Source organism: Labrus mixtus, chromosome 19 (genome assembly GCF_963584025.1).
Source record: "Labrus mixtus chromosome 19, fLabMix1.1, whole genome shotgun sequence".
In the NCBI taxonomy this organism is placed as follows: Eukaryota; Metazoa; Chordata; class Actinopteri; order Labriformes; family Labridae; genus Labrus; species Labrus mixtus.
In genome coordinates, this window is record NC_083630.1 from 5,392,501 (window position 1) to 5,420,116 (window position 27,616).

General features: G+C 39.6%; 1 protein-coding gene across 2 annotated transcripts in view; it reads right to left on the bottom strand.

The window, feature by feature from the left end:
- The window catches only part of LOC132993984 (contactin-associated protein-like 2), a 211,208-nt gene that overhangs the window by 74,210 nt on the left and 109,382 nt on the right, over positions 1-27,616 (bottom strand). For both annotated transcript variants that reach the window (XM_061064024.1, XM_061064023.1), the window contains exons 3-9: positions 24,733-24,926; positions 16,315-16,462; positions 13,446-13,498; positions 13,058-13,208; positions 12,356-12,540; positions 9,647-9,790; positions 8,360-8,621 (exon numbers count right to left, since the gene is read on the bottom strand). In XM_061064024.1, the coding sequence (XP_060920007.1) occupies positions 8,360-8,621; positions 9,647-9,790; positions 12,356-12,540; positions 13,058-13,208; positions 13,446-13,498; positions 16,315-16,462; positions 24,733-24,926 (1,137 nt within the window). The remainder of the gene's footprint in view (positions 1-8,359; positions 8,622-9,646; positions 9,791-12,355; positions 12,541-13,057; positions 13,209-13,445; positions 13,499-16,314; positions 16,463-24,732; positions 24,927-27,616) is intronic.

Genomic DNA, 27,616 nt, shown 5'->3' on the forward strand with positions numbered 1-27,616 from the left:
AGAGGCTGGGATACATCCATGGTGAGCACACTTCAGTGATCATTTGCTAATCAGTAGCAGCAGAGTGCATTGACTCATGCACCTGCTTTTAAGTCAATACACATAAACCTAAGCATGTTGCATGTGTCAATACATCTTACCTGTGTGCATCAGCTGTGTGTGTTAGCTTCTTCTGCATTCTCTTTTCCATTGTATGTGAGTGTTATGAGGTACACTTTTGCATGGATTATTTATTTTTTGAACGCAATTGGAGACTCTATAGCTTTCATTTCAGTGCAGAGTCTCCACTAATTGATCTCTAACAGGGCAACTGTGTGTGTGTGTGTGTGTGTGTGTGTGTGTGTGTGTGTGTGTGTGTGTGTGTGTGTGTGTGTGTGTGTGTGTGTGTGTGCATGTTTGTGTGTGAATGTAAAGGCTATGTGTATGTGTGTGTGTCAGGTCGTTGCAACGACCAGTGTAACTAACAGCCGAGATGGCTGCCTTCTGAGATGGTCGACCACTGTGGCCTTGTTCAAGGCTACGCTGGTTAAATATGCAAAAAAATGCTGTAGAAAATACCAGTGGGACGAGGACTGTAGGCTCTGTACATGGGGTGTCTGTGCTAAACCAGCACTCCAGAAAGTAAATCTATGCCACCAAGACCCATGCATTCATGCACAGTTACTTCCTGCCACCCCTGCAGGGTTCAGTCAGTGCCCCAGTTGGGCCTCCAAAGCTGAAATAGTCTGGACACGTCCATGGGTAAAAGGCAACCTTGATGTGTACCAGCATTCAAACTTGTGATTGTATATATTGGTTTGTTGTTATCACTATCAAGCTCTCTGCTCCATCCGCTCCCTCTCTATAACCTCTTAAATGTAATGGAAAACAGATACTGTTCAACCTTGTATTCCTAATCTGTTCTACATCACCTGCACCAGCTTTAAATGATGAGCTGATCAGTGATAGCAGGGTGCAATCTTAACTTTCCCCACAGCTGGGATGCTTGAAAGAATTTCACATACACAAATGTGTGTTGCACTCTCTCTGTCACACCAACAGCACGCAGGCCCAAATCCGACACATGTTGGCTGTCTGCTGCCGATAAAACGAGCACGATAATGGAGAGAGGAATTTCAATACACAAGCCTGTTTCATGGCTGGCTTTGGTGTTGTCATTCATATGCATGTGACTGACTGCAAGGTGGAAGAGCATTTTCCCTCTGTTTGTGTTTTAAATTTAATAAACTGTGGATTCATCATAGCTTCATCCTTTTTTATACTTCTTTTGTTAAAAGTAGATTTGCCATGAAAACTCCAAACACAGAAATAGCTCATTAAAACTTCTCAGTCATTGTAGACAGTCATGACTCAGACCGATATTTACATAAATTTATGCTATATATATACTGTATATGAGTAAAATGTATTTTTATTTTTAACACTATGCCAAGGCTTTTGTGTAAATACAGATTAAAGGCACACGTTAAAGCCAACTATTTGATTGTACTTTATCTTTTAAAGTCATTTTCTGCTGTTCTGGTGCAGAACAGAAAATAAAAGAATTGACTAAAACTTGAAGGTAATTAACATCCAGCTGTGGATTAATCATCATCCATGTCTTCCTTAATATGGTCACTGAGGGCCTTTTTGTGCCAGCATCGGTACAAGATACAGATTATACCTCTGGTTACTGTCACACATTTTCTTTTACATGTACAACCAATAAAATGTGTGATTGCATGTGTTTTCAGTGGATTTGTAAACAGGAGAACTGTGCTGCTGGTGTTGCTGATCTGTTTGTCTGGAACACAGGCTTGACCAAGGTTTACTGACGAGAGTCCAGACTAGGATCAATATCTGGGATGAGCTGAGAGCTCTGAGAGATATGGTGCAGCAGAGAGGGGAACTGAGGAATATCAAGGCTGAGCAGCAGAGACAGAGACACAAAGTGGATTGGAGAGAAAGAGAATGCTGAAGAAAGCAAAGACTTGAGAAGTTCAGGGTTTTAAAATTTAGTTTTAAAATGCTCCATAATTAGCAGATACAATGTATGGTGATGGACCAATCAAATCTTTGATGACTGTTTCAACTCCAGATTAGGTTTAACTCAAGAAAAACATTACCTTTGGAAATGTATGCAAATGGAAAAGGTAGTTTATAGAAATGAATATATTCATTCAATACATAATTGATTGAATGATAATCACAGATCAAATTAAATATTACATCATCAAATCTAGCTTAGAAAACATTTCATATTTATTGCAAATAACTTACAAATAATTATAAAAATGATTAAACAGGCACCACACCTACATCTCCCATGTATGTTTTGAAAGCCTGTATGTTATGTCTTAATGTCTGGCAATGATACTGATGTTATGTTTTTTGATGTTTTTTCATTGAGAAAAAATGAATACAAATTTAGTTGTCAAAAAAAGAAAGCCTATATCTTACAGCTTCACACAAACCATACAAAACAAAACACCAGCAGATTGGAAAATTAAATAAAGCAGACTTTTGTTGACTGTATATCATGTGAAGTGCTTTAGAAATTACCAATTGTTTTTGTTTTTTGGTGGATTAATACTTCAGGAGGCCTTACTAAAAAGTAGTGCCTCACAAAACTAATTCAGTGATGACCGACCGTCCCTGAAAACAAGCGAGTGATTAGAGTGGAGCCAGAAGTGATTCAACAGTGAAGAAAATACTGAGGAGGCGGAGAGACTAATTTTAAAGATCTAATCAGAAAAATAAGAAGTGCCTTTTTTTATTTCCAAGGATCTGAAAGTACAGGATTAAAGTGCTCTGAAGGGCTGTTTATCTGTTTCTCCATAAAGACCGTGGGCTCTACTACTTGAACATCTTCAGCATTTCAAGAAGTAATTATCTGTGGTCTGCATTACTGATGAAATGATCTGTACTGTTTTTAATTTTCTCATTCAGAGAGAAGTTTGCTTCTCTTTTTTTGTTTTTGATTGTAATGAAACTTCAAATGGAAAGGCTTTCTGAGAACAAAGTGTACAGCTTTAGATATTTAAATTAGGCTTTATGATGTGTGACTATTGTTAAATTAATGAAACCTTTAATGAACAACTTTATTTGGAGTGCATTGTCTTAGCAGCATTTCTCCACATTCATTTGATTGGTTATTTGCCATTTGACTTATTCCATTTCCAGTCCATGACCTTAATCCAAATAATCTAATTACTTTAGCTTTTACAAATTGCAATACAAATAAATGAATACCAAGCATTAGTATGCATGTACTTAGTGAAATGAGGCCTTTCACTAATTTATGTCCCCCATTTTTTAAATGAAACCCGTTCGATTTTCATGTACATTATTTATACCATTGCCACTTTAAATGCAAACAAAATAATACCACTTATAGCATGAACCAACATTACTGGACAGTACACAGGACAGTATAGTACGATCACTCAATGTTGTATCCCAAGCAGAATAAAAGGAGTAAAGTTTGTGAGATGACTAATGCAAATGTGAGGCTAAAACATGAAGGTTCAGTGTTGAGTGTCTCTTAAATGTCATTTACTGCAATTTGGAGCCACAGAGCTTCTATGAGCATATCGATATTCTTAAGAAAAACTATTTAGCTTGTCTATATATTCGGTCTCTTAATCTTCTTAAAAAAAGATGTAGCTACTACCTCTTAAAACTTCTTCGTCCTACACACACACATTTAAGACATCCCTACAGATTGTGTATCAGACTTAGTGCAGTGGTTCAATAAAAACCAAAAAGTTAACATTAGTTAAAGAAAGTTAACTGTCAAGATTTTGTCATCAAGATTCAACTTCGTGCCAGAAACACAAAGTAGCTGATATGTGGAGTGAGAAAACAGACACATTTAATTTTACACCAAATGATAGAACTAGCTCTCTGGACGGAGTTTTCTCAACTTAACTCCCAATGTTCTCCTCATCATGAACCTGTCATGTCCTTGATGTTTCCAGAGTGAAAGTCCTGATTCAAGCTGCTTTAAAGGTATAGTATGCAACATTTTAAACACTCACACCTAGAGACTCAAACATGTTTCAGTCACGTGAACCCTTCCTTGTCCAATAGTCAGCCTGCCATCCTGTGGCGGAGGAGAGACATCCTCGCCCAACATGGATGCTGATAGTAGAAACATTACGGCAGAGTTTTGTCGCAACAGTACAATTCAAAGAGAACCAAATGACTTTTAAAAAGGTTGTGTTGGCTGGGAGGTTTCTCAGTCTGGTTTTGTTGCCCTCTCACTTGACTACTTCCAACTTCCCCATGCTGGGTCCAGCTGCACTTTTAATAATGAAATGAGTTGATAGTTGCAGTGAAAGTATTACTCCTTTAACAAGCAACTATCCAGTTACTTCAAGTCAAACTTTCTCCTCCTCCAATAAGAAATATGCTTCAGCTATTTCATGGATGAAATGATTCGACATAGAAATAAATTATTGACAGTTACCATGCCCTCTCAAAGTCTCCTTTGAGCAACCACCCTCACCATAGCAGATACCCTTTCCCCCCAAGGGGCAAAATGAGTCAATCCTTCTTTCAGATCATTTTAAAAAATGTGAGAAAAATGAATCACTGAATGAAACAATATACTATATGCACTTTTTTGGACTTAAAAGTCAAGATCATAATAATAGTCCTAAAAGTAGTGCAAAAGACAACACTGTCCGTGTGTGTGTTAATATGCAGGTTGATTTTTTATGTTTTGGTGAAATAGTCAAATAAAAGTTAAAGTGCTGGAGCTTGTTAAATAGCTCATTTGTATTAAATCAGACAGAGCTGTGAAATCAACTGTTTAAGACAAAGGTTACAGGCTCTTAACCAAAAACCAGTGAGATGGTCTCCACTTCATAAACTACTGCATATATTTTAATTGGCACCATGGGCTCGGTTAATGATAGATCCACAAGATGAAACAGAAATGAGAGGTAAGAGTTATTATAGAAGATAGAAGGAAGGCCAGTAAAACCTCATCAGATTCTCAGAGATGGAAGTGAAGCACACTGATTTCACAAAGTCAGAAAAATGATCAAATTACACATGCAGAGGAAACGTAGTTTCTGACTTTTCATGGATATTTTGTCCATGTGTTGTCTACTTGTTAAGCACAGATCTTGGTGTTGAGTCTGGTTGTTATTCCAGATTAACATTTTGCTCCACTTCCCCTGCAGCAGAAAAAAACTGTACTTTTCCTTTCCCCTCCCATCATCTCTTATCCTTAAAGATCCTCTTTTCTAACCGTCTCTCCCCATCAACTATCCCCTCTTCCCTGTTCCTATTACATATCGATCCTATTTCTACAACCATATACAATAAAGAATTTATGGCATCCTCTGGCATATATGAATTTATCCTCCTCCTTCTCTCTGAAATATTTGGTCCTCCAAGGTAGTTTGGAGAGCTCTGCACGTCCTCACAGGTGCTAATCTGTCAGCCACACAGAGCTTGAATATACAACATTTTAAGCCCTGCTAAACAAACACATATACACAAACAGATAAACACACATATACACAGGCACAGGGACTCACACTGACTGTGGGGAAATGAAACAATATAACATAATCAGGGGTGGCTGAAGTAGTTTTTTCCCCTTGAATCTGTGCCTCGGGCCTTTCCATTATTGTAATTCCTTATGCTTTTTATTCAGACTGTGCAAGTAACCTAGTGTGTGTTTGTGTGTGCGTGTGTGTGTGTGTATGACTGATGGTCCTTCTGCATCTCAAAGAAACTGATATTATTCATTTTAGCTGGGATGATAGGTTTGAATGCATGCATGACACAACACACAAACACAGTTTCAACATTGCAAAATTTCAGATTTGCAGATCGTGGAATCACACGGTTGATGCTGCCCTGTGGTTTTATCCCATTCCTCAGTGAGCCAAACAGTCCTTTGAGAATGATTTTTTTCAATGACAAATTTCCCCGGTTGGAGTCAAATAGACTTATTTACAGAAATAATTAATGCAAAAAATGAATGAGCGCAGCATGGCAAAGCCATTGAAAGACTCAATAATGTACAGAAGTAATGATTATCGCCCCTTCTTTCTATCCTTCATTGTCAAATATCATGTTCAAAGGGCAGACAGCTACATCATATTTCCGTGCTCTCTTGAGCTACAGTAAAATATTAAATTCCTGCAACTCTTTATTACTTTTCAGATCTTTTTTCTTTTTAATAATCTAACGGCAGTACAAAAATAAGCCTCACCAATTTGTTGCATGATAACCTCTTAGGAAATTAGATTTGTCTCTGCACAAGCACTCCACACAGTGAGTATTGTTTCCATGGAAACAATGCAGGTGCCAAATAATTTGGTAATTAATGAAGAGGGGGGTCAGAGGAAAGCATCCTCAACCCACATTTTTTTTCCCTCTTGGTTTTAGTTTATTGGAGCTTTTCATTGTTGGTCATGTGGAAAATATAGGTTTGTTTTTTGGGCACATTAAAAATATCCTTTAGTCCTGCAGTGCAGCCATCAAGGAGATCATTTTCAACACTGACTCTTTAAACGCTGCTATGTACTCTAAATTAACAAATGACTGATGAGAGCAAAAGAGACACTAAAAGTCAATGAGTAAATAAAAGGAGAGTGATGGGAAAATTAGATCAAAGTCCCAGCAGGAATCACGACTAAGTACTCTTTAATAACGGACACACAACACAGATACATAAACGGGGCATATCATTAAGAAGAACCCACTGTCTAATGTTTCTCTCAAATGTCTCATCGTCCCTGTAGTTTCATCCTCTGTCTCTCTACTGGAGAGGAGGAAGAGGATGAAATGATGGAAGACATCTTAAGGGAGAGAGGAGCATGATCCTGCAGGTCACAAACAGCCTCTGGCATGTTCCTGCCACACAAACACATGACAGACACTGTATGTGTGTGTGCATGCAGGGGGGGAATTAAATCAATTGTGTTTCTTATAATTGTCCAATTTATTGTACCTGTCGCTCTTTCCTAATCAAGAAAATAAACTACTTTAATGACCAATGACAAACGGTTTTAAATAGATATTTAGTTGATGCATTCAGAGATGTAAAGCTTCTTCATCCATGCTCCTCTTGAAGTTTAGTATTTTGAAAGTAATGCTCAATGCTTCAAAGTATTCTTTGAAGCATTACAATTATAAAATCTTGTACATGGACTCTAAAAGTGAACTGTACCCTCTTCAGCAACCAGTCCAAATGTCCAACCCAAGTCCCTATAGGGACTGGGCTATTACCGCCCCAATGTATCTGCTACACATGATCAGTTTATATATGTTTAATGCAAAAGATTTCAATTGGCATTAAAAGTCAGATTTTTCCGTTTCTTTACATTGTGGAGCCTTTTTGTATCATAACTATTGAAAAATAATTTGCACAAACATGATGTAATTTTGGGGCAGTGGTGAGCGGGGTTGCTTCACAGCAAAGACGTTCCTGGTTTCTAATCCTCGTCAGACATGGCCCCCTGTGTGCAGGTTCTCTCCGAGTACTCCGGCTTCCTCCCACAGTCCAAAGACATGCTCGTTAGGTTAACTGATGACTCTAAATTGCCTGTAGGTGTGAATCTGAGCGTGGCTGGTTGTCTGTCTGCATATGTCAGCCCTGTGATTGACTGGTAAATAGTCCGAGGCGTACCCCACCTCTCTCCCAATGACAGCTGGGATCGGCTCCAGCCCCCCTGTGGTATAGATAATGGATGGATGGATGGATGGATGATGTCATTTTCCATGACTTTCTGTCTACTATTAATGCACTTAACATCAGTCTTAGATGCCAACAGATCTAAATGGGGTAACGGAGCAGCGAGTCTGTATAGTTTTATTTTCCAGCATAAGCCTAATTATACGTCTGAATAAGTGCTGCTAAACAGCTTCATAAACAAACTATCCCCACTGAGAGAAGAAAACTGGATTTGTAGTCTCTGTAAGAACCTCTCTCCTCTCTCTCTTTCTCCATTTCAGCATGTCCACATCTGTGCGTCTCTCCCCAGTATATTTGCCATTAAGAGGGACTAAGCTTTTCATTACAAGTCTGCTGAGCACCTATTGTGTCTTTGGAGCCAGAAGCCATGAGTGGCTTTTCTTTCTTTGAGATACTAATAACAGAATCAAAGGAGGTGTGCTGGTGTTTGGGTGTGCCAGTCAGTGTTTGTATGTCTGTATATGCTCGTAATGCTGATGTAATTGAGCCCAATTAGCCTAGAGGGTAACTCTGTAATAATCCCTACCCCTGGGCATAAATGGCCTATTAAAGCAGCAGTGGGCAGAATAAATGAGTGTTCCTAAGAGAAGAGAAAGAGAGAGGGAGGGCATGGTAGGGAGTATAAGTAAGGGAGGAGAGGGAGGTTTTGTGTGTTTTTACCTGATGATAAGTCGACCCGGTTGTTGCTGGTCCCCTTTGTCACGTTGACATGAACCACCACCTTGCTCTCCTCCAGGGAGATCTCCAGAGTGCCATCATCGAGGTTACTGAAGAGGAGAAGCCCATCGGGGTTCCACGTGCGAAACTGGAAGCTCACAGATATTGTGTTGTGATTGGCTCGTCCTGGTAGCTGCAGGAAGCTGGTGGCGTTAAAAAAGACCGGGAAGGTGTGGGTCTCCACGCAGGAGAAGGACAGGTTACGCTGTCGAGACACAGAGGAGGAGAAAGAGACAACAACAACAAAAAAAGAGATTAATTGGTCGTGAAAAACAAAGTTGCTCACTTTCTATGTGAAGTTCAATCACCCCAACACTTCAAGAAACCATCTTGAGCTTTGGTTGCTTTGAGTCCTACCTCTGCATGTTTACCTTCAGAAGGTCATGAATGAAGTTGAATTAAAAGTCTGATGCTTGCACACACAACAAAAATGTCACTTTTTGTCACTATGTCTTTAAAAACCAGGGTGGAAGAGTGTTTCAGTGCTTGAAGCGGACAAACACTATGATTGAATCCAGGGATTAATTACCATTGAGTTTCTCACCTTGTGCTGTTAATCAAATCATTAGCAAACATTGTATATTTATATGTTGAGCTGCTTTAATGACAATAGATGGTTTTTTTTTTCCTACAATTTTATTTTAATAGATGAAATGGCTTTGTGAGTAATTATAGAGAATAAGAGGTTAGACTCTAATGCACTTGATTAGAGCCTTCATTTGTTCAATCAGTTCACCAGAGACTGAGGAGGAAACACTTCAGGTCCACTATCCAGGAAGAACAGAATATGAGTGCATAAAGACATTACAGTGTAACGTGCCGTGCATTTTATGAGGTGAAGAAACCAAGCCTTCCGTCAAGATGGTTTAAAAACAAACTGATCCACATTCACGGTTTTGAAACTGTCTTTGTATATTGCAGGCAAAGGGCATCCATGATATCAAGAGGGAGCACAAAGACAGGAGGTAAACACATGGAGGGGGCCACTGATGGGTCACTTGTATCTAATTAATTATGAATCTGTTCAACTATTTTGGTACAGTGAATAATTTGCCCTCTCACTCAGGTCACATACACAAGTAGTGTGACAGTAATGGGCATGTTCGGTTTTCAGCTGCCTTTGAACTGAGTTGTATCAAGCTTGTTAGATAAACCCATGTGCATGTGAATTTTGTAATGTTAATACTTTGAAGTGTATCTTCAAGAGAGTGTCTATGTGTGTGTGCTTACAAAGCTGGAGGTGTCGAGCTTCTTTCTGCGGGCCAGGTCTGTGATGTTGTCTCCGTTGTAGTTGATGCTCTCCATGCAACCTTTGAAGTTCTTCCTCCCTCCTCCCGATGGCTTCCCGCTGTATGGCATCCCTCCAAAGCTCAGCTACAGAAGAACAACAAGAAAACAGGTAAAACTAAATGGATTAAGGACAGAAATTACAGATTATTTTACAATTGATTCCCTTGACACTCCATGGCTTGAAATCGGTCAAGTGCCATACTTATATAGTTTACAATAACAATGTTTGATTGTTCGCCTTTATTGGCTCGGTATTTGACTCCATTTCTCATTGTTTTCAGTGTACTTGGTTAAACTCAGAAAAAAACAAGCTCAAAATGTAAATCAAACATTACAAATATTACCTACATTTTTTATTGATCTACCATTTACAGCTCTGGTATAATAAATGTACAGGTCTATGAAACAATATTACTGAAAGGTAATAAGAAAATATTATACATAAATAATATAGTGCAGCGGTAAGAATTGCAAAGGATGATGAATTCAGTAAGCTCATGTGACAGGCTGCTTATACAATTGACATGGATGGCTATGATAATATAAAATGTACACTACTTCGTTTATGATGCAGTTTTGTAACCATTGCAGAGAAACAAGGAGTACAGTAGTGACAAACAAATGTCTTATGTTGGAAGTTAATACTTTCCCAAAATAAATTTCAACATCACATTTGTTTTAACCTGCTTGTATTCACTTTCATTGTTTATGGTACAGACAGTCTTACATTTTAGACTTTAAGACTTGGTCATAGTTCTAACTGTTAGAGCTGCGATGACACATAATGTGAGGTCTGGGAGACGTCATTAAAGAAGAAGGCCGTGGTTTGTGGTGAGCAGATGTGATGAGAGGAGAACTGAGGCGAGGAGACGGAGGCTGATAAAGAAGCATCTTTTTGGACGTGCTGAAGGACAAGGAGGTGATGGAAATGAAAAAAAAAAGTTTCATATTTCACCTACAGATGTACATTTGCTTTTTTCACAGCTCTGAGCTCAGAGGGAATTTCGAGAATGAAGGGGAGGAGGAGGGGGGGCTGCAATAACCAATCGATGTGTGTCTGTCTATCTGCTTGTGTTTGTATCTGTCTGTGGTGACGCTCCAGTAGTCTTCGTAATTACTACCAAGGGTAGACACAATTGCAGCCGGATATTTAGTACAGGATTAAATGGGAACAGGAAACATACAGAGGTGTACACACACACCTAAAAACACTACTAGAGACAAGATTGAGTGTGCAGACTTAAGTAATTACATTGATGCATCATGAGTAAAAGCTGGTAACAATCTGTCTACCTTTAGCCAGGCTCATTGTGGCATTAACACCAATGGGATCCATTCAGGGTTCACCAAACACACACACAAAAGCCCTGGTTGTATAGATTTCCCCAAAGATCCCTTCATTCAACAGCTTCTCTTTAATTGGACTGTGGTTTGTCCTGCCCCATTTCTTAATACTTAACACTGGAACAGATCAACCATATCAGCATGTCTGCTAAAGGTCAAACTCTCAAAGCTTATCAATACAAACACAAACACATGCATAAAGCAAGCCACACAATTATGCACAAACTCTATAACCCACAGGTGCTTTTCATTCCCATTATGCATTCCTGAATCAATTTCCTCTTATTAGCTGAACTTTTTTGCATTTCATTACCAACAGTAATTATGGGAGTTTTATGGATGAGGTTTATAGCCCAGTGTAAAACCAATATCTAATGACCTGTGTGCTATAAATGCACTGTACAGACAGAGGAATCCAAGCTACCACCAGTGATAAACATTTCTGAAAATGTAGTTGAAAATCTAGAAAAGACTGACAGACTGCTTCAGTGGCAAAAAGGTGAGGAACACAAACAGCATCTTTGCACCATACTGTACATCCAACACACTCTTTGTATTAGTTTGGCGGCTACCAGCGCCCTCAACACACAAACTAACTTTAACGAAGGATCCATCTTGCATATGCACAGTGCCAAAATAATTTACCTAATTTTGTGAACTCTGCGACTCAAGTGAACGTGGCATTGATGATTCGGCTTGGACATTATAATGAGCAGGTGGAAACACTAATGCAATTCCTTGGCGACATTAGCCCTAAAGCTGCACTGTGCTATTTAATTAGCATAAACAGACTTTGCTTCAGTACATTTTTTCTGACTGTGAATGCTCAACAGGTGGTCTGTTGTTACATTTACCAACTTTATATGGATGAGAAAGAACGTTTTCTGATGTGAAAATATTTGTTGTTTTATCCTGTGACTATTACCTCAGGCTGCTTACACACTCATTAACAAGAATCACTCAAGAAAACCAGGAAGCCAGATAAGTCAGCTGATATTTTTGTTTATAACATCTTTAATGGTCTACCAGTTGGTGTTGTTTCTCATAATTGAAATCCCCAAAGACTGTCTATCAAAGTACAGCTGTTCATTTGCTACAAGAGGGTTTTGATATACACATGATGTCACACTGCAAAAACACACTTATGATGCATGTTGGAGTAGCAGATTAGCTTGTACAGCTTCCTGTTGTGTAATTGGACATGCATGTATGTAATTGGGTTTTTGTGTAAGCTCCATTCACTGATTTACTTCAAATGAGAAAAACCATTACCTCTTAGTATACTTAGTTAAGTAAAAGCCTCACCTCATAGTCCAAATCAAGGTGGTCGAACTCTCCGTTGGTCCTGAAGTGCTGAGTGTGTCTGTCCAAGGTGAAGTTGACGTTACGACGGTATCGTTCAAGAACCACTGAGTGCCAGTGATTGTCGTCCAAAAGGCTGCCGGTAGTCACGGAGGTATGACCCAGGATAGAGCCGTACTGATTACTGCCTGCAATAAACACACAAATACAAAGAAACTTAAACTTTCAGGGGCATGTGTCTTAAGGGCCAGAAAACAATTAACTTATTTGGGGTTAAAATATGAGTGAACAAAAGATTGTTTTTTCTGAAAACTAAAAAGCTGTGTTAGTCTGTCAGGTTAGCAAGGACCAAAAATACATGTAGTATATTTATGTGGTTAATCATATACACAAACACACAATTATTATGCTTTTACAAATGTTCATATGTTTGCCCTTATTGTGAACCATTACTCTTATTCTGACAGTCATGGACTTGAATCTATCGAAACTTTTACAGGGACAATTGTACTACCTATAATGATGCTATTTTTTGACTTCAAGATACATTTCCCTAATATTTAAAAAAATACTTATATGTTTGACTAATATGCAAAGGTAGAAAAAAGTTGTGAGGAAATGACTGATATAAAAACAGGTAGAATAGTTATTGTGGCAGGCTTTGCATGGAGATGTGTTCATAAATAGCATGCATGCATTGCTCACCCAGGTTTATCTGCAGCAGTAGTTTGGCCTTGCGAAGCTCCAGGGTTATGTAATCTCCCTGTTGGCCCTCCCCATGAAGAATCACACCGTCGCTCTCTGACGTCTTGAACCTCAACGCAATCACATCTTTAATGATCTTCATCTTCTTCACCTGGGAGTTGAGAAAATGGGAGCCAAGAGACATGATTGTTTAAAACCACAGGTGGCACATTTTCAATCAAAAGTGTTTGAAAAATAATAGTGTTTTTTTCTCTCTGTTCAAGCTTTATAACTTGGTTAGAACAAGAAGTTTCCATATATTTCTTTGCACAGATTACCTTGACAATATGAGTGTATATGGGTAGCTTTTGTGAAAAAATATAATGATTAAAGTTATTAAATTAAGTACCTTAAATCGATATGAGATGACACTCTGTCCATCAAAGTTGATCACTCCCGCCCCTAAAGAGGATACAAAGTAGACAGATAGGAACAACAGAAATAAGAGACAGGAAGAATAAACTGTAATGTAAACTGAGACTGAGGAAAAGAACAGTATGGCAAACTTCATAGCTCACAAAGTTTGTGCTAATGATGACATTCGTTTAGCTGGGTCAGAGATTCTGAAGTCATTATATAGAGTGTGCAAAATGTGCATTTCCAGCAGTGTAAATGATATAAAAAATGAACCTACAAAAGCAAGAGTAATGCCAGAAGGTTTAGTCAGCTGAGCTAATATGCTAATGATAGAAGAATAGGCAAAGGGATTTATGTAATATCTGTTCATGTCTTCTGAATGCACTGGAGGTTTGTTCATTTTTAAAATGTCATTCTTACAGGTAAGGATTGTAGCAATAGAGATTTAATTGTTTCCAATAATGCTGTGCCCTATAAGCATTTTCACTGAAGACTTTGTAGGAGTATAATATGCACAGTTGTTAGTGATGACAGGCTGAAAAGCCGTTAAAACACCTTTTGGTAGGGGAAAAAATCCTTGATTTCTTTTATATTTCTTGATACATTCAAACAAATAAAGAAGTGAAACTATTCTGCTGTACAAAAACACTGTTAGTCAGCGTTTTAAAAAAGATGTCCCTGATGCATTGACTCACTATGTATGAAAAGCCTCTTACAGAATCATTATGGAAAATGAATTAGTCACAAATAGCGTACATTTATTTAAAATTGAATCGGAAATGACATATTTCTTACTAAATTTGAAATGTGCCAAACAGAAAAAAAATATGTTCACCTCAAAACATATTCAAACTAGAAGCCAAAGACACCACCAGGTGTTTTCACTTAATTGGCTGATTAGATGTGAGGGAGGAGCCAAAACTCTGCCAAACTCCAACCTGAGCAGAGGTCTAATCAGCTCTAATGAAAAACACCTGGCTGAGCATGCAGCTCTGCAAAACTTATTTATCTGCAGGTATATTATGTAACCTGTTATGTTCTTGCATATTAACCAGATGGTGGTAAATACAATTCCACCAACAGTAAGACTATAGTTACAGTTAAAAAAAAAATTTCAGTTATTTAGGAGCAGAAATTTTACACATACAGATTTTCACTTGTTGAGAACAGAAATTAAGAGCAGTGCTTGAAGCCCTGTTCAATCTTTCTTTCATCATCCCAACTGTTCAAGTGGTGAGTTGTGTGAAAGTATGTGCAGACATGCACAGACACTCTGCAATCATGCACAGTCACACAGTACTTCATGTCTGTCTTGTCTTTTTGGTATCTCACAACAAACACATGCACACTGTCCTTTGATGATAAACACCTCCAGAGGAGGTATGGTGAAAATGACTTCTGTTTTCTTTGTTCTAACTTCAGTGCTTTCCCAGATGATCCCATGCTGCTTCCCACCAGGTAGAAGGAAGATGTGACACATTTGCACTCTTTTGAAATTCTTTGCGCATGACAATAATTGTGTTTAGAAATTATATTAAATCACTATTCTCTGTGTCTTTCAGTCATAATCAGCGCTACTATTCCATGACTCATTTATGAAATAATTTATTTTCTGTTGATCCTGTGTAAATCAAAATGGAAATGAGCATGCTGGATCAGGCTCCCTCTCTGGCACAGACACATAAACACAGAAGCCTTTATATAACACAGTCCTAGATGAGTTATAATATGGTGTTGCATTTAATTATCATACATTTACAAACCTAGAATTATCATCTACAACCAACATATTTAGTGATTATGCTGGGAACACAACATCTATATTTATCTGCCTCCCTCTCCTCCTACTACTCGTCTTTTCTGCAGTCTTCTTCCCTCCTCTCTTCTCTGTCAATGCACAACACTTTACTTCTTTTCTCTTTGATGACTGGATCGGGAAAGCAGGAAAACATTTAGAAGTTTTTTTCTGACATGGGAAGGAAGTGAACAAATGAAATGTAATCAAAGAGGTGAAAACTGACTGGAATGAAATGAATGTCCTTGTATCCTGACTCTCACAGACAAAATATCCAGAATGAAGGATGTATGTGTGTCACTTATTTCCGTAATTTATGCAGAGGTTTAATTAAAAATTGTTATCAAAATCAATTAGGCAGCCTTTAATAGGATGAGAGCGAATAGGCTGTGGGAGTCAGTTCCCTGGATGATACATTTGTAAGAAAGAGAGAGACAGAGAGTGTGTGTGTGTATGTGTGTGTGTGTGTGTATGGCTCTAACTGTGCTCTGCATATTTCTGCAAATATTTTTTTTGGTGTCAAGGCAGGTTTAAACATTGACTCTGAGTTTGATGTGTAGACAGAATTATAGAATTAGCTCGCAATGAAGAAAACAAATGGGAAAACTATTGGATGTAAAAAAATACCTTCCCCTCTGGATCTATTATTAATACTGTTGACAATACAAGCTGGAAATACTGAAGTATTTTTAATTGTCTTTACTTTGTAGAAATATGAAATACAAGGTAGCATAAGTCTGTGGGTGTGCAAAATGACCCATGTTTCCTGGAAGTCTGTGTGGTCTAAACTTGAATACTGACAGGAGTGTGAACGCAAAATCAGGATAATTATTTTGCAGGCTGTTGCTGTATTAGCCTGCCCGCAACCCAGCCTTTTATCTGAGGCCTCCAGCACAGTACATAAATGAGCATACATCAATTAGTGTTCCATTTACAAAAAATGTAAAAATGTTGTCCATGAATCCAGACAGGGATTACACTGCCAAAATATCACAATTAGAAGAAAAGTTTATTGAGACTGTGTGTGTATGTGTGTGTGTGTGTGTGTGTGTGTCTCTGCACTCACAGTAGGAGCAGCCGTACACTTCTATGCGCAGACCGATCCGTCCTTCCTCACTCCAGTCCAGCGGGACGAGCCGCAGAAAGCGTGCAACGATTCCCTGCTGCAGCTCATGGCGGACTGAGCTCTCCGAGTTGGAGTTCCCAGAGAAGGCCTGTAAACACACACACACACACACACACACACAACCTTTAAGTTAAACACATCAAGCCTGCAGTTAAATAAGCAGCTTCAGGACTTAGAGCATGTGTATTTGTTCCACTCACCACATCCTGCCCTAAGGTGCCGAGTTGCAAAACATACAAAGTAATTATGAGGCTAAATATCTAATATGCCTGCCACAGGACTCTCTAACTGCAGGGATGTGCATATCAGACACTCCCAGTTCAGATCGCTTCATATTTAAGCTGATTTCAGGCTCCCTAGAGATTCACTGAGGCTTGTCATGAGGTTTACAGCCCCCTGTCATATTAACACTTTGTTCTACACATTTACTTCGTGCAGTCTTTTAAATCACAGCCTCGAGAAATTGTCATATTGTACACAAAGCAAATATGTACAAAGCCTTTCTCAGCAAAATGGTCCAGTGTCTGTTGATTTAGTATCTTAACTGCAATCAAAATGGTTTATGGGACACTGGCTTTGAGTTTTGTTTTAAATCACATCAAAACATTGCATCTTCCTTATATGCAGCTTACGATGTGGAAGAACAGTCCCCTTGAACCTGAAAAATATCCTGAAAGCATTTTTACCAATGACATCATCAAAGATCACGCCCTTGTTCGACAAAAAGGCGATCTGTCAAGAAACAAGAAACAATGTCAGTGGTATGCTTGAAAACGTAATTACGATGGCTCGTCTCTAGGCTTTCTCTTCATTGTGATGATAATGTTGAGTATTCCCATGAAAAGTTTTCAGGATCTGTGACATGGATCTGTTGATGGCATCTGGCAGTTTTGGATGCACACTTTATGAAACATTTATCTGTACTCATCTGTTCCTGTTCCACCTGCTTTTCACAGCAAACTGGGTGAACAGCCCTCCCAAGGGCTACAGTTGTTCATTTCTTTGAGCTGCTTAAAGATTAGTGATGCTTTTATCACTGCCACAACCTCATATTTGTGTCTATCCAAACTGTTTATGGGTTTTTATCTTTTACTGTCTCTGTGTGACAAAGTGGTTGATTGCTAGCTGAAGTGGTTAACGTTAACATCCTAAAGTATAAAGCATCAAGTATTACACAACACTTGATGCCAATAAAGGTAAAGAGCGGGATCTCAACTTTGCTTTTCTCTTGTGGTTTCCTGTTTCAACAAAACAAAATCAGTAGTGAGATTTACTGCAGAATCGGGTGTATAAGAAGCACTTTTATGCCTATATTTCAGCTTAAAATGTGTCTGTGTCATATCGGTGCAACCAATAAAATGCTGAGACATGCAACTTTAAATGCTGACGCCATCATCAATCGTTGCACATGACCTGCATGCCGCTATTGAAAATTTCAGCTTTTCTCCCTCATTAGGTCATAATGATGCATTCAATGAAAACAGTAGTACACTAAATATACCTTGTGGAGTGCTGGTGTGATTGAAAAGAATCATCAATTAAAGACAACAAGTGATCAGAGGAGATGGGACGCATGACTCACAGGCTGTGGGGTCCTTACTTCACAACTATCACATTATAGGCTGAGAGCTCCGCTACCGTAACCATTAGTTTGTAGAAGTGCAAACTCCACTTTGCAAAAACAGGCGGTACAAAAAAAAAGCAACACAGCTGCACAGAAAGAGCACGTTGTGGACTACTCTGGAAATTGTCACGCAAGAAGATATTTTTAAGCTTTTTTGCTTCTGTGTGACCCCCAACAAGATTGCATTATCTATACTGATGCAACTTGTGTTCCTGATTTTACGGTTCATTAATCATATCTTTTTTTTTTACACTATAAGGCACCAAATGTAAGTGTAGTAAACAAAATTGCCTTCCATTTTTGACTGGCAGGTCTCAGAATACAGTGGCCAAAATCCAGCGGTTTTCACTGACTTCTTAATCTTGTTCTGGTCTCCACTTCCTCTGTGCGTCTTCTGGTCAGCAACTCGTCTCGCACACGTTATGGTAAGAACATCTATTTATCAACTGATCCAGCTCACACTGGTCCCTGAACTACTGAAAACAAAAACACCACCTGTTACGGCCCACTTATTCTCCTGTTCTTGGTTTTGTTAAAAAGTTAGGTTTAGAGATTGTCTTTTGTTTGATAGGTGTTTGAATTTGTGTGTTAAAATAAATCCTTCTTAAATCAAGATTAGTTTTGCCTTTGGTATGGGGAAAGGGGAAATAACTTGTTTCGGGTTTTTATGTTACAAACCTGCCCCCCTAGACGGATGCGTAACATAAATTGGGGGCTCGTCCGTTTCTATTTCCGATTTTCGGTGAGTATTTGTAAATTTTCTCTGTAGTGTCTTTGGTTGGCAATTTTTCTGTGTGTGTGGGAGTAAAAATGTGTGATCTAAATGAATTTGCACAAAATCCCACATTGGATAAATTAGAGCGATGCACAAAGGCAGATTTGTTGTTCATTACTTACTTACGTTTGTTTGATATCTGTCTGCCGATAAATACACAGAAGGCAGAAATTAAGTCAAGTCTGCCGGCAAAACTGGTGGAGCGGGGTATCGTTAAAATAAAGCCGAAATTGGTCAGTGCTCTCCGGGTGCATGAGGAAGTGGGGGCAGAGGCTGCCACTTCCATTCCGGTATCTCCAGACTCAATGGCTTTAATTCAGGCTGGGGTTGAGACAGAGGATTTAAAACTGACCCTTCGCATGAGAGAGGTTGAGCTAGAGACAAAAACCTGAGAGGTTGAGCTCATGCACCTCCGCATTAGAGCAATGGAGCTGGAAAGACCTCTCTATAGGCCGTAACACCACCACCCTTCTCCCTGTGCTTTTCCTGTACAGCTTTATGCACAGAAAAGTCACCACAAAACCTGTGGAGAGGAGCACTATTAATAGCTAAGCAGGTAACAAGACGAGAGCGAGACACAGCCATGCATTATTCTAGATGAGACATGAAGTGGGTAGTGCAGTGAATGAGCGTGGCGGGAAAAAAATCTCTGCTCAGGCGGTCGGCTTTGAGCTGACTCCTCAGTGACCCGACTCCTGAAGATACGTTATCTGCAAAGAGGAGATGGTCGAGAGTTCACAGTCAGCTTAGAGCCACTGAACTTCCACTGTAGGGAGGGGACTGGACATGATGTGAACAACGCTTCTATCTCCTCTCTGCCTCTCCCTCCCTTTCTTTTTTAATCTGTATTTATCCAGGAAAGGTTAACAGAGCACAAAAACACACTCTGAAGCTTTTTTTTTTATCAGAGGCCTGCTTCAAAGTCACACAGCTCCACATGACTCATCGGGGAGCCCTTCAGTAGACTTTAACTGTGGTTTCTACTCTCTGCAGGCGCACAGGTCCTGATGATCTGGGTTAAGAGACTTGCTCAAGGCCAGGTGTGATTTTTTTTAGAGGGCTACAACTCACTCACAAATTCAGTTTGTCACCAGAAATACAAATCCAATTCCTGGTGAATACAGGGATTCCCTTTGTCTGTTATATTTTGAGAACAGATGCCATTTGTCAGGTTCTCACTCTACTTGCTGATTGGTCCAAACAGTTTATTCTGGTGTTTTTACCATCTTACGATAACAAGTATTCCCTGAGGTGTCCTGCAGAGAGGTCTGAGGACAGTGGTCCATACGTGCACAGTCTTTCAGGTCTACAGTGAGCTGGATGGAGGAGAAGGGGTCCTGTGTATCGGCTGTAGTCCTACCAGAGGAGATAGAGTCCAACATCAGGAGTTCACAAATGCTCAGTTTCTCCTTCCAGTAGTCCAGGAGTTTCTTGGTTGCTCGGCTGGACCTGAGACCAGCAGAGTCCTGCAGCTACGGCCAGCCAGCTCCACCACCTAGCCCCAGAGAAGGGGCCCTGCAGTCTGGATCAAAGAAGACAAAAAGGGGCCTGACCCCAGCTGGGACAGTCCAGGATTGTCCCATGGAGAACAGCTTCCTGCTGCAGCCAGTGCAGGGCGTCTGTCTCTCCTTTTTAACCAGGTTCCAGAAACTCTTTTATAAAAACTAGGCAGAGATGACCTGTTAAAATGAGTGCTGTCTTTTAAAACCGATTTAAAATCCATACCCAGGTAATTAAAATGGTAAAATGGTTCAGGGTAGAGCTCTCCACAGAGTGTCCTTTGGTCCACTTATTAAGCCAGCCTTATACTAAGTCCAAAAGTCATCACATTTGTATTTATGCTTGTCTCATCCCCCAGGAAAACCCCAGGTACTTGTTGCCTCCTCTCTTTCAGGTGAGTTCCGCAGGTAGACCGAGCTGACCCCCCCAGCCCAGCTCCATGTTCACTCTGTCATCTCAGAAAGAGAGAGAGAGAGAGAGTGAGAGAAAAAAATAACATTTTTGTCTCCGCCCAAAAGCTCAATCCCGCTGTCCCGATTTTTCCGTCGCCTTTCTCGGATTTCTCTTTAGTGTTCATCCTGCTGCTCGCCACTTATCTGTGCTTGGCTGAATGAACAGCTCAATTCAAAGACATTACTATGCAGAGTGGAGGGCAGGAGGCAGGATATATTGAGGAGAAAAGGAGGATGAAGAGAAGGAGGATGAGGAAAAGAAAAATAGTTATTTGTGCTGAACAACTCGCAAAACTCTGCCTAGTCATCCATTTAATTCCTTCTACTCAGAAGTCAAACCATTAACCAGTAAACCAGTGAGTAATTGGGTGTTTGTGTATATGTGACCATTTACTGAGGTGCCTGAGGTTACTTCTGTGTGTGTGTGTGTGTGTGTGTGTGTGTGTGTGTGTGTGTGTGTGTGTGTGTGTGTGTAGGTGTTTTTATCAATTTGTGTACTTCTCTCAAAGTGTAAGCCTAAAACTGATGTATGTTTAAGCCACATACACAGATTATTTGAAACGTTTAATGCTTTACTCCATCAAATATGTTGGCATGCTTCTGTCCCATAGGCACAGTTGCATTTACACCCGTTATCTTTTCCTTCTCCTCATTTTTTTTTTATTTCCTGTGCGTCCGTAATTTTTCTCTGTGTGCATGTACATTTGTGCATCTATCTGTACATGTGTGTTACTGTACATGTCTGTGTCTGTTTTGACAGGCAGAAAGAAGATTTTCCAGAGAATAGATCTCCAGATACTGAGAAACAACAAGTGAAACCTTTTTTCAGGTTTGTCCTTGTTGCAACTGGATCCTGTTTCAGACCAGCACAGAGTCTGGTCCATTGTGTGTCTGCATGTGTGCTTTTGGATTCGTGCTTATGTTCCTTTCTAAGGGAGGCAGGGGAAATCAGACCAGCCTGGTCTGTTTTTTGTTTGTTTTTATCAACAATTGTACGGGGCAAAACAGAAAGGGCCACAGAGAAATTTGAGTTCCTGTGAAGGCTGATGGGTGCTTGTATTTGTGCATGTTTAGAAGTGCTAAATTTAAGAAAAGAGACTGTGTTTAAGCATAACTACTTTAATGGCCTTTAATTATATTCTGTTTTTTTCAGTTAAATTAATCTAATCTCGGGGGTGCAGGTAGCCTATAATGGTTAGTGATCGTGCCCCGTTTAAAGAGACTGTGGGCTGAAAAGAAAAAAATGCCCCCAAAAAATCCTTAAAAAAATCATATATAATCTCAATCACATTTATAATAATTGTGTTAATGTTAATCCATATACTTTGTTTTGAAGATGTAAAAATGAACACTCTCTGTGGTGAACTTTTATTTTACAAAGATACATTTTAAGAATACAGTCCTCCATGTAAAGTACCAAAGACAGCAGACGCTAAGACATAGGCACAGAGGCTTTTTTTATAATACATCCCTGTAATCTACATTTGCATCTCTATAATGCATTTCCTGTAATTGTTAAAGGAAATAAGTCGAGAAAAACTGAAAATATTTGACATGTGCACAAATCTGTTGCGTCGGCCAAGGAGTTTTCCTCTATCAGTCTGTTTGTTGCAAAAGTGATTAATTTAAGTTTGCTGGTATCGACAGCCTCTGAGGCATTGCATCTGTTCTATCAGTTTGTATTTCAATTATCGCAGACATTCATCAGTGTCACCAAGCCTCATCAGGAGAACATTAGCGAGGCTTTAGAGGAACAATATTTCACACAAACCAATACTGCAGTCGACGGGATTTGACTGATTATCCCCCAGAGGATTAAAGCAAGAACAGTCACGCTATGAAATGCAGGTCCTCTCAGTTTGATGTTTAAAGAGTTAAGTTATCAGTGAGGAGTGATGGAAGGGGGTGATTGGTGTCAGAATGTTTCTGAATAAAATCTTAATGCATAGGATTGCAGGGCAGGTGTTTTTTCTCTCTCAGGGGATCTCTCTGTGAACCTCATCCAGTGGTGAGCGAGGGCTGAGCAGAATGTGATTGAACGGGCTCAAACGAGGTCTGATTGTTGCTCTGTGTAAGCACCCTCCCATCACACACCATGCTTTTGATCAATAGCACTGATAGCTTCAGTATTATTGCCACTTAGAAATGGACAGACATAAACGCTATTAACAGAGTCTAAGTTTGTGAAGCTGCACATATGATGCTCTAATAGGAGAATAAGTGTGCGTTCATGCACGTGTTTATGTGAAAAAGCCTGTTTTAACTAAGTTACAGCAAGAGACAGAGAGAAACAAATGGCTCCAGTATTTGCCTGTTTGCAGGGTTGGTTATTGATGGCATAAGCACAGCTTTAAGTTATCGGCTTTGTATTTTTAAACAGCAATATTTTGAGTTACACAGGCCATAAATTAAATTGCAATATATATGTCATACATTTAGGCAAAACAGGACAAAAAGTCCGCCACTGTTACAGAAACATCCAGGAGATTAATGTGTTTTGGAGTATTTGCAGCAATTTGAGGCAATGAATCAGGGTTAATGGCAGAGGGAAAACACTTGTGAATAAATAATAATCTCCAAACAATTATGATACAGCGCCGAAAAAAACAACAGCTTAATTTGCTTTCAACTGTAAAGATCCATATTTGTCACTGCAAAGAGTCCTCACGGGACTGAAGAGGGAGAATAATTATGGAGCTTTTTGGGGATGAATGCCGAGCCTAAGATCTACAAACAAAAACTCACACTTGCAAAAAAAAGAGTTTCAGACTGCAGAAAATCTAATTTTCCAGGAGGGCTGTGTCTGTGCTGCCCGGGCCCTGTGTCACCACACAGCCTGAACACCTCAGCTATGTCCCATATCAGGGGCGGCTTCATACAGAAGGCCCATTTGAAGAAAGATTGCATCACAACGACGCAAACGCAGGCTGTCTTTGAAGTATCCTGCAAACGTGACTGACGAATAGATCCTTCTCTCTCTGTGCCACGAAGGATCTAACTGGTGCATCCTTCATGGCCCAATATATCAGAGAGTCATTCCACTCAGACTCAAACAAGATGGCAGAATCTTAAGCGGCAGAGTAAAACCCTTTTAAATATAAGTTAATAGTTTCACCTCCATTGAATGGCTAGCAAAACCAAAGTTAAGAGACACAAATGTTCTTATTAATAACCATAGGTTTAGTTTCATGGTGTTAGTTATGTTTGCTAGTTCTGGTGCAGCTGTCGAGGTTGCTAGGCGATAGGGGCGGCTCTACTGTAAGTAACAAAAGGGGCTGAGTCAGGAGCAGCTGTTGACGCGAACAGGAAGTCCTCTGTAGACCAGACCTTCTCGTTTCAGCCCTGCCTGAGCAGTCTACTTTGGCTACAAAGGCTGGGTCCTTCAAAGGATGCTACAGCTGAATTTGGGACACCGTTTCTCTCTGATATGTCCTTTGTACATAATTGTGTATTTATGCTCTTTCTACTTTATATTTATGATGGAAAAAGTGAAGTATATAAGCCTATTGGTCTTCCACTAGAGATGAGCAACTTTTTAAAATGATCCTTCAGGGAGGATGGAATAAGTTGGACAAAAGAGAGAGAAAACATATCCAGTCTGACTTCACTGGTGTAGGAAAAAACATGCAAACATTTTCTGCAGGACAAGTTGTATCACATAAGGGAAGTGTACATGCATCAGCATTTGTAAAAAAAACAATGAATAGAAACACCCTCTATTCAAAACAAATGGCTAATGGCAAGTTTCCCCATGGTGGGTTTGATTAGCCCTAAAAGACTAAAATCAATGGAAGAGTTGGTTAAAAAAAAAATAGTATTGTGCTTGAAGACCATTTTGGATTAACTAAGCTTTAAGGTTCTAATGACATGTTTGCCCCTGATGTTAAGAATTGATACTTGGAATGGAAAATAAAAACTAGACATCTTACTTGACCATGTCTTTTATGCAAACACACACCTTCACACCCACACTTAAAAAAATAATAATATTAATATTGATTACGCACCCAAATGTTGCCATCTTGGTGATATGGTTTCCAGTTCCTTCCTGTATCGCTGTAGAGGAGACGGTATCGTGTCGTCCAATCAGAGCTGCTGTATCGTCCCTGTGTTGCTATGGCGCTCACCTGCTTTCTTGAACCCATGTCCACCTGTAGCCACTGGTAATGGTCACTGTCCAGAGGTGACCATCCTCCAGCACCTGCAGAAACAGTGACATTTTCATAATGAGTGAGGATCAAAAGGTTGTGTTACAATGTCTTACTTTTATTACATCAGTGTCTGGTCTGTGATATTTTATCAGGTCAAATTGCCAAGCACAGGCCGAAATAAATAGCAGAAAAAAACAGTACAACGAAATGTTTTCTTTCTCTTCCTCTTTTTGCTCATTAGCAAAGACTGCCTGTTGCACATAAAGGCTTAGTTGGCATTGTTTGTGCTGACCAACTCCTGAGTCACAGACAGGAGGTAATGCAGCATTGGGCTGCTATTACAGTTATTACCAGACTGAAACTAGTGTCAATATCTGCCTCTAATACAGCCTAAAATTTCTGATCAGGAATTAGTGAGTATGCCAATCAATGCACCGATTCAATGCAACAAATTAGTCCCCTAAGAACAAATTGTTTTCAGGTAGATTATTGTGTGAATATAACAAACTATATTTGGATGGGTCTCAGAGTGAGTGTAGTATAAGTCAAATCTGGCAAAATATCAGCAACCACAAATATTAATAATGTTTCTTTAGCCCACTAGTTTTAAGGGTCACTCTGGAGTAGCTAATACAATAGTCTAGATCAGTGGTTCTCAACTGGTTGAGCCTCAGGACCCACCACTGACTCCTTCATGAAAAATTGTGACCCAAATTCCTCATATTTTTCAATCAGATTTCATGAATTATTGAGCAGTTTGGACCTCAGATGGTACAAAGTGCGACAGAACAAAGAAACTGAATGAACAAATAGTGTCAAAGAAGGGCTTCATAGACCTTTTGACACAATTTTTCCTACAGACACACCTTCGCGACCTACTGACAACACCTCCGCGACCCACTTTTGAGTCCCGACCCACCAGTTGAGAAGCACTGCTCTAGCTTATGGAATAGGTTTGTTTCCATGATAGTTCTGCGATCAGAAGTGTTCTGGTGCATGTAAGTAATTCAAGTGATGTGTTCTATTTGCAGTTCAGCTGGCTTTAATTGTATACAGGAAAACATTGAGCATGGAAAGCAAAAGGAGCCGGACACAATCCACTGTGATACATTGTCATAACCCAACAAAAGCATAGGAAGACAATTTTTCTTTTAACAAGACAAACATATCTGCATGCAAGTGCAGCTAGCCATCTATCTTGGATGGCATTTCTACACACCAACAGCAATGCAAAGAAAAGGAAGTCAAAGCTGGAAATCCTTTTTTGATTACTGCTGGCTGAACTGAAAGTGCTGAAAAAATGTCAATTACTACGAGAGGCCTTTACCATTGTCAGAACATCGCAAAGGGGTCCTGGAATCAACCAGTAAGCAACCCAGAAATGTATCAGAATAAATGTGAAAGACATGATGTTGTAGGAGCCTTCCATGCAGGGCTAGTGCCTACCCATTATTTTTAAGAATTAAGAGAACAGTCTTCTTCAGTATTATGTAATTATTCACTCTCAAACACACCAGAAATATTCAGGAGACGAGTAAGTATGTTTGACATTTCAGTATGATTTCCTTTTGAATATTTGTATTCTAGACATAATGTGACATTTTGGAGTCCTGCAGATATGTGTAGTTTAAGCTCAGATAAAACGAAGGATGAAACTATGATGGGAATGTGAGCACAGCATAACAATGTTGTCAGTCAAGATATGAAAAGACTGCTTACACAAAGTCAAACAGGGACGACACATTTCCCAGATATGTAAATACGTAATAATGCAAATACTGTCAAACACAAATTCAATCCACTTCTTACTGACAGTCACATCTGGTTATCTCCTCTGATTCCCAGCTAAGCTCTGCTTCAATATGTGCTTTCTCAAGTGCAGATTAGAGTGATATTTCAATCTGGTGGAACGCACGTTGACATTTTAAGTGCTCACGATTCAGTTTCGATTTGCTTTTAAATTAGTCAAAAGACAGACGATGAAAAATGGGTTAAATTACTTCTTGTGGAATTATTTTACTTCCTCTATACCTTTTTGCAAACTTGGTTAGATATACAACAAACAAGGTCAGGGTTTATGATTCATCTGAACGTGCACTGAAGTCATGGAAAGACAGGTTTGCAAAGGTGAAGAATTGCTTTGAAGGAAATGACAATCTCTGGAATCACCAGAGGAGAAGGTTTCAATGCTATTTCCCCATGGCTACAGTCCTGACTGTTGAAATAGATGGCTGCATTTGTCTCGTAATCCACTCAGTGGCAGGCAGTGTCCTCGTGTCCCCACCTGAAACCTCATGGCTCTGCCTTCATTTCCAGACAAACACCCATGTGTCCTCCAACAGTTGCACCATATCAAATGTCCAGGTGTCTACCGGAGGCAGGGCCAAACTGCCCTGGACCTCTCAGGTTAAACGGGCCTAAGGATAAATGATGCAGAAACAAAAGAGCGAGGCCGGACAGAAGGAAGAGAAAAATGCTGGATGGGATCCAACTGACCTGATTTCATCTGCCGTAGAAACAGAGGAGCAAAAACAACGGCGTGATGCCAGCATTGTGTGCACGCTACTGAGAGAGTGGTCAAAACCAGTGTGAGAAAGACAAGAAAATGAAAACAGTGTGCATGTAACAGATGCATTCACACACAAATTGAGCACTGTAGATGTGTCAGAGCAGCAGACAGCAAAGCCTGTGACACAATGCAACAGTGAAATGTGGTGGATGGACTGCAAACAGGCCATGT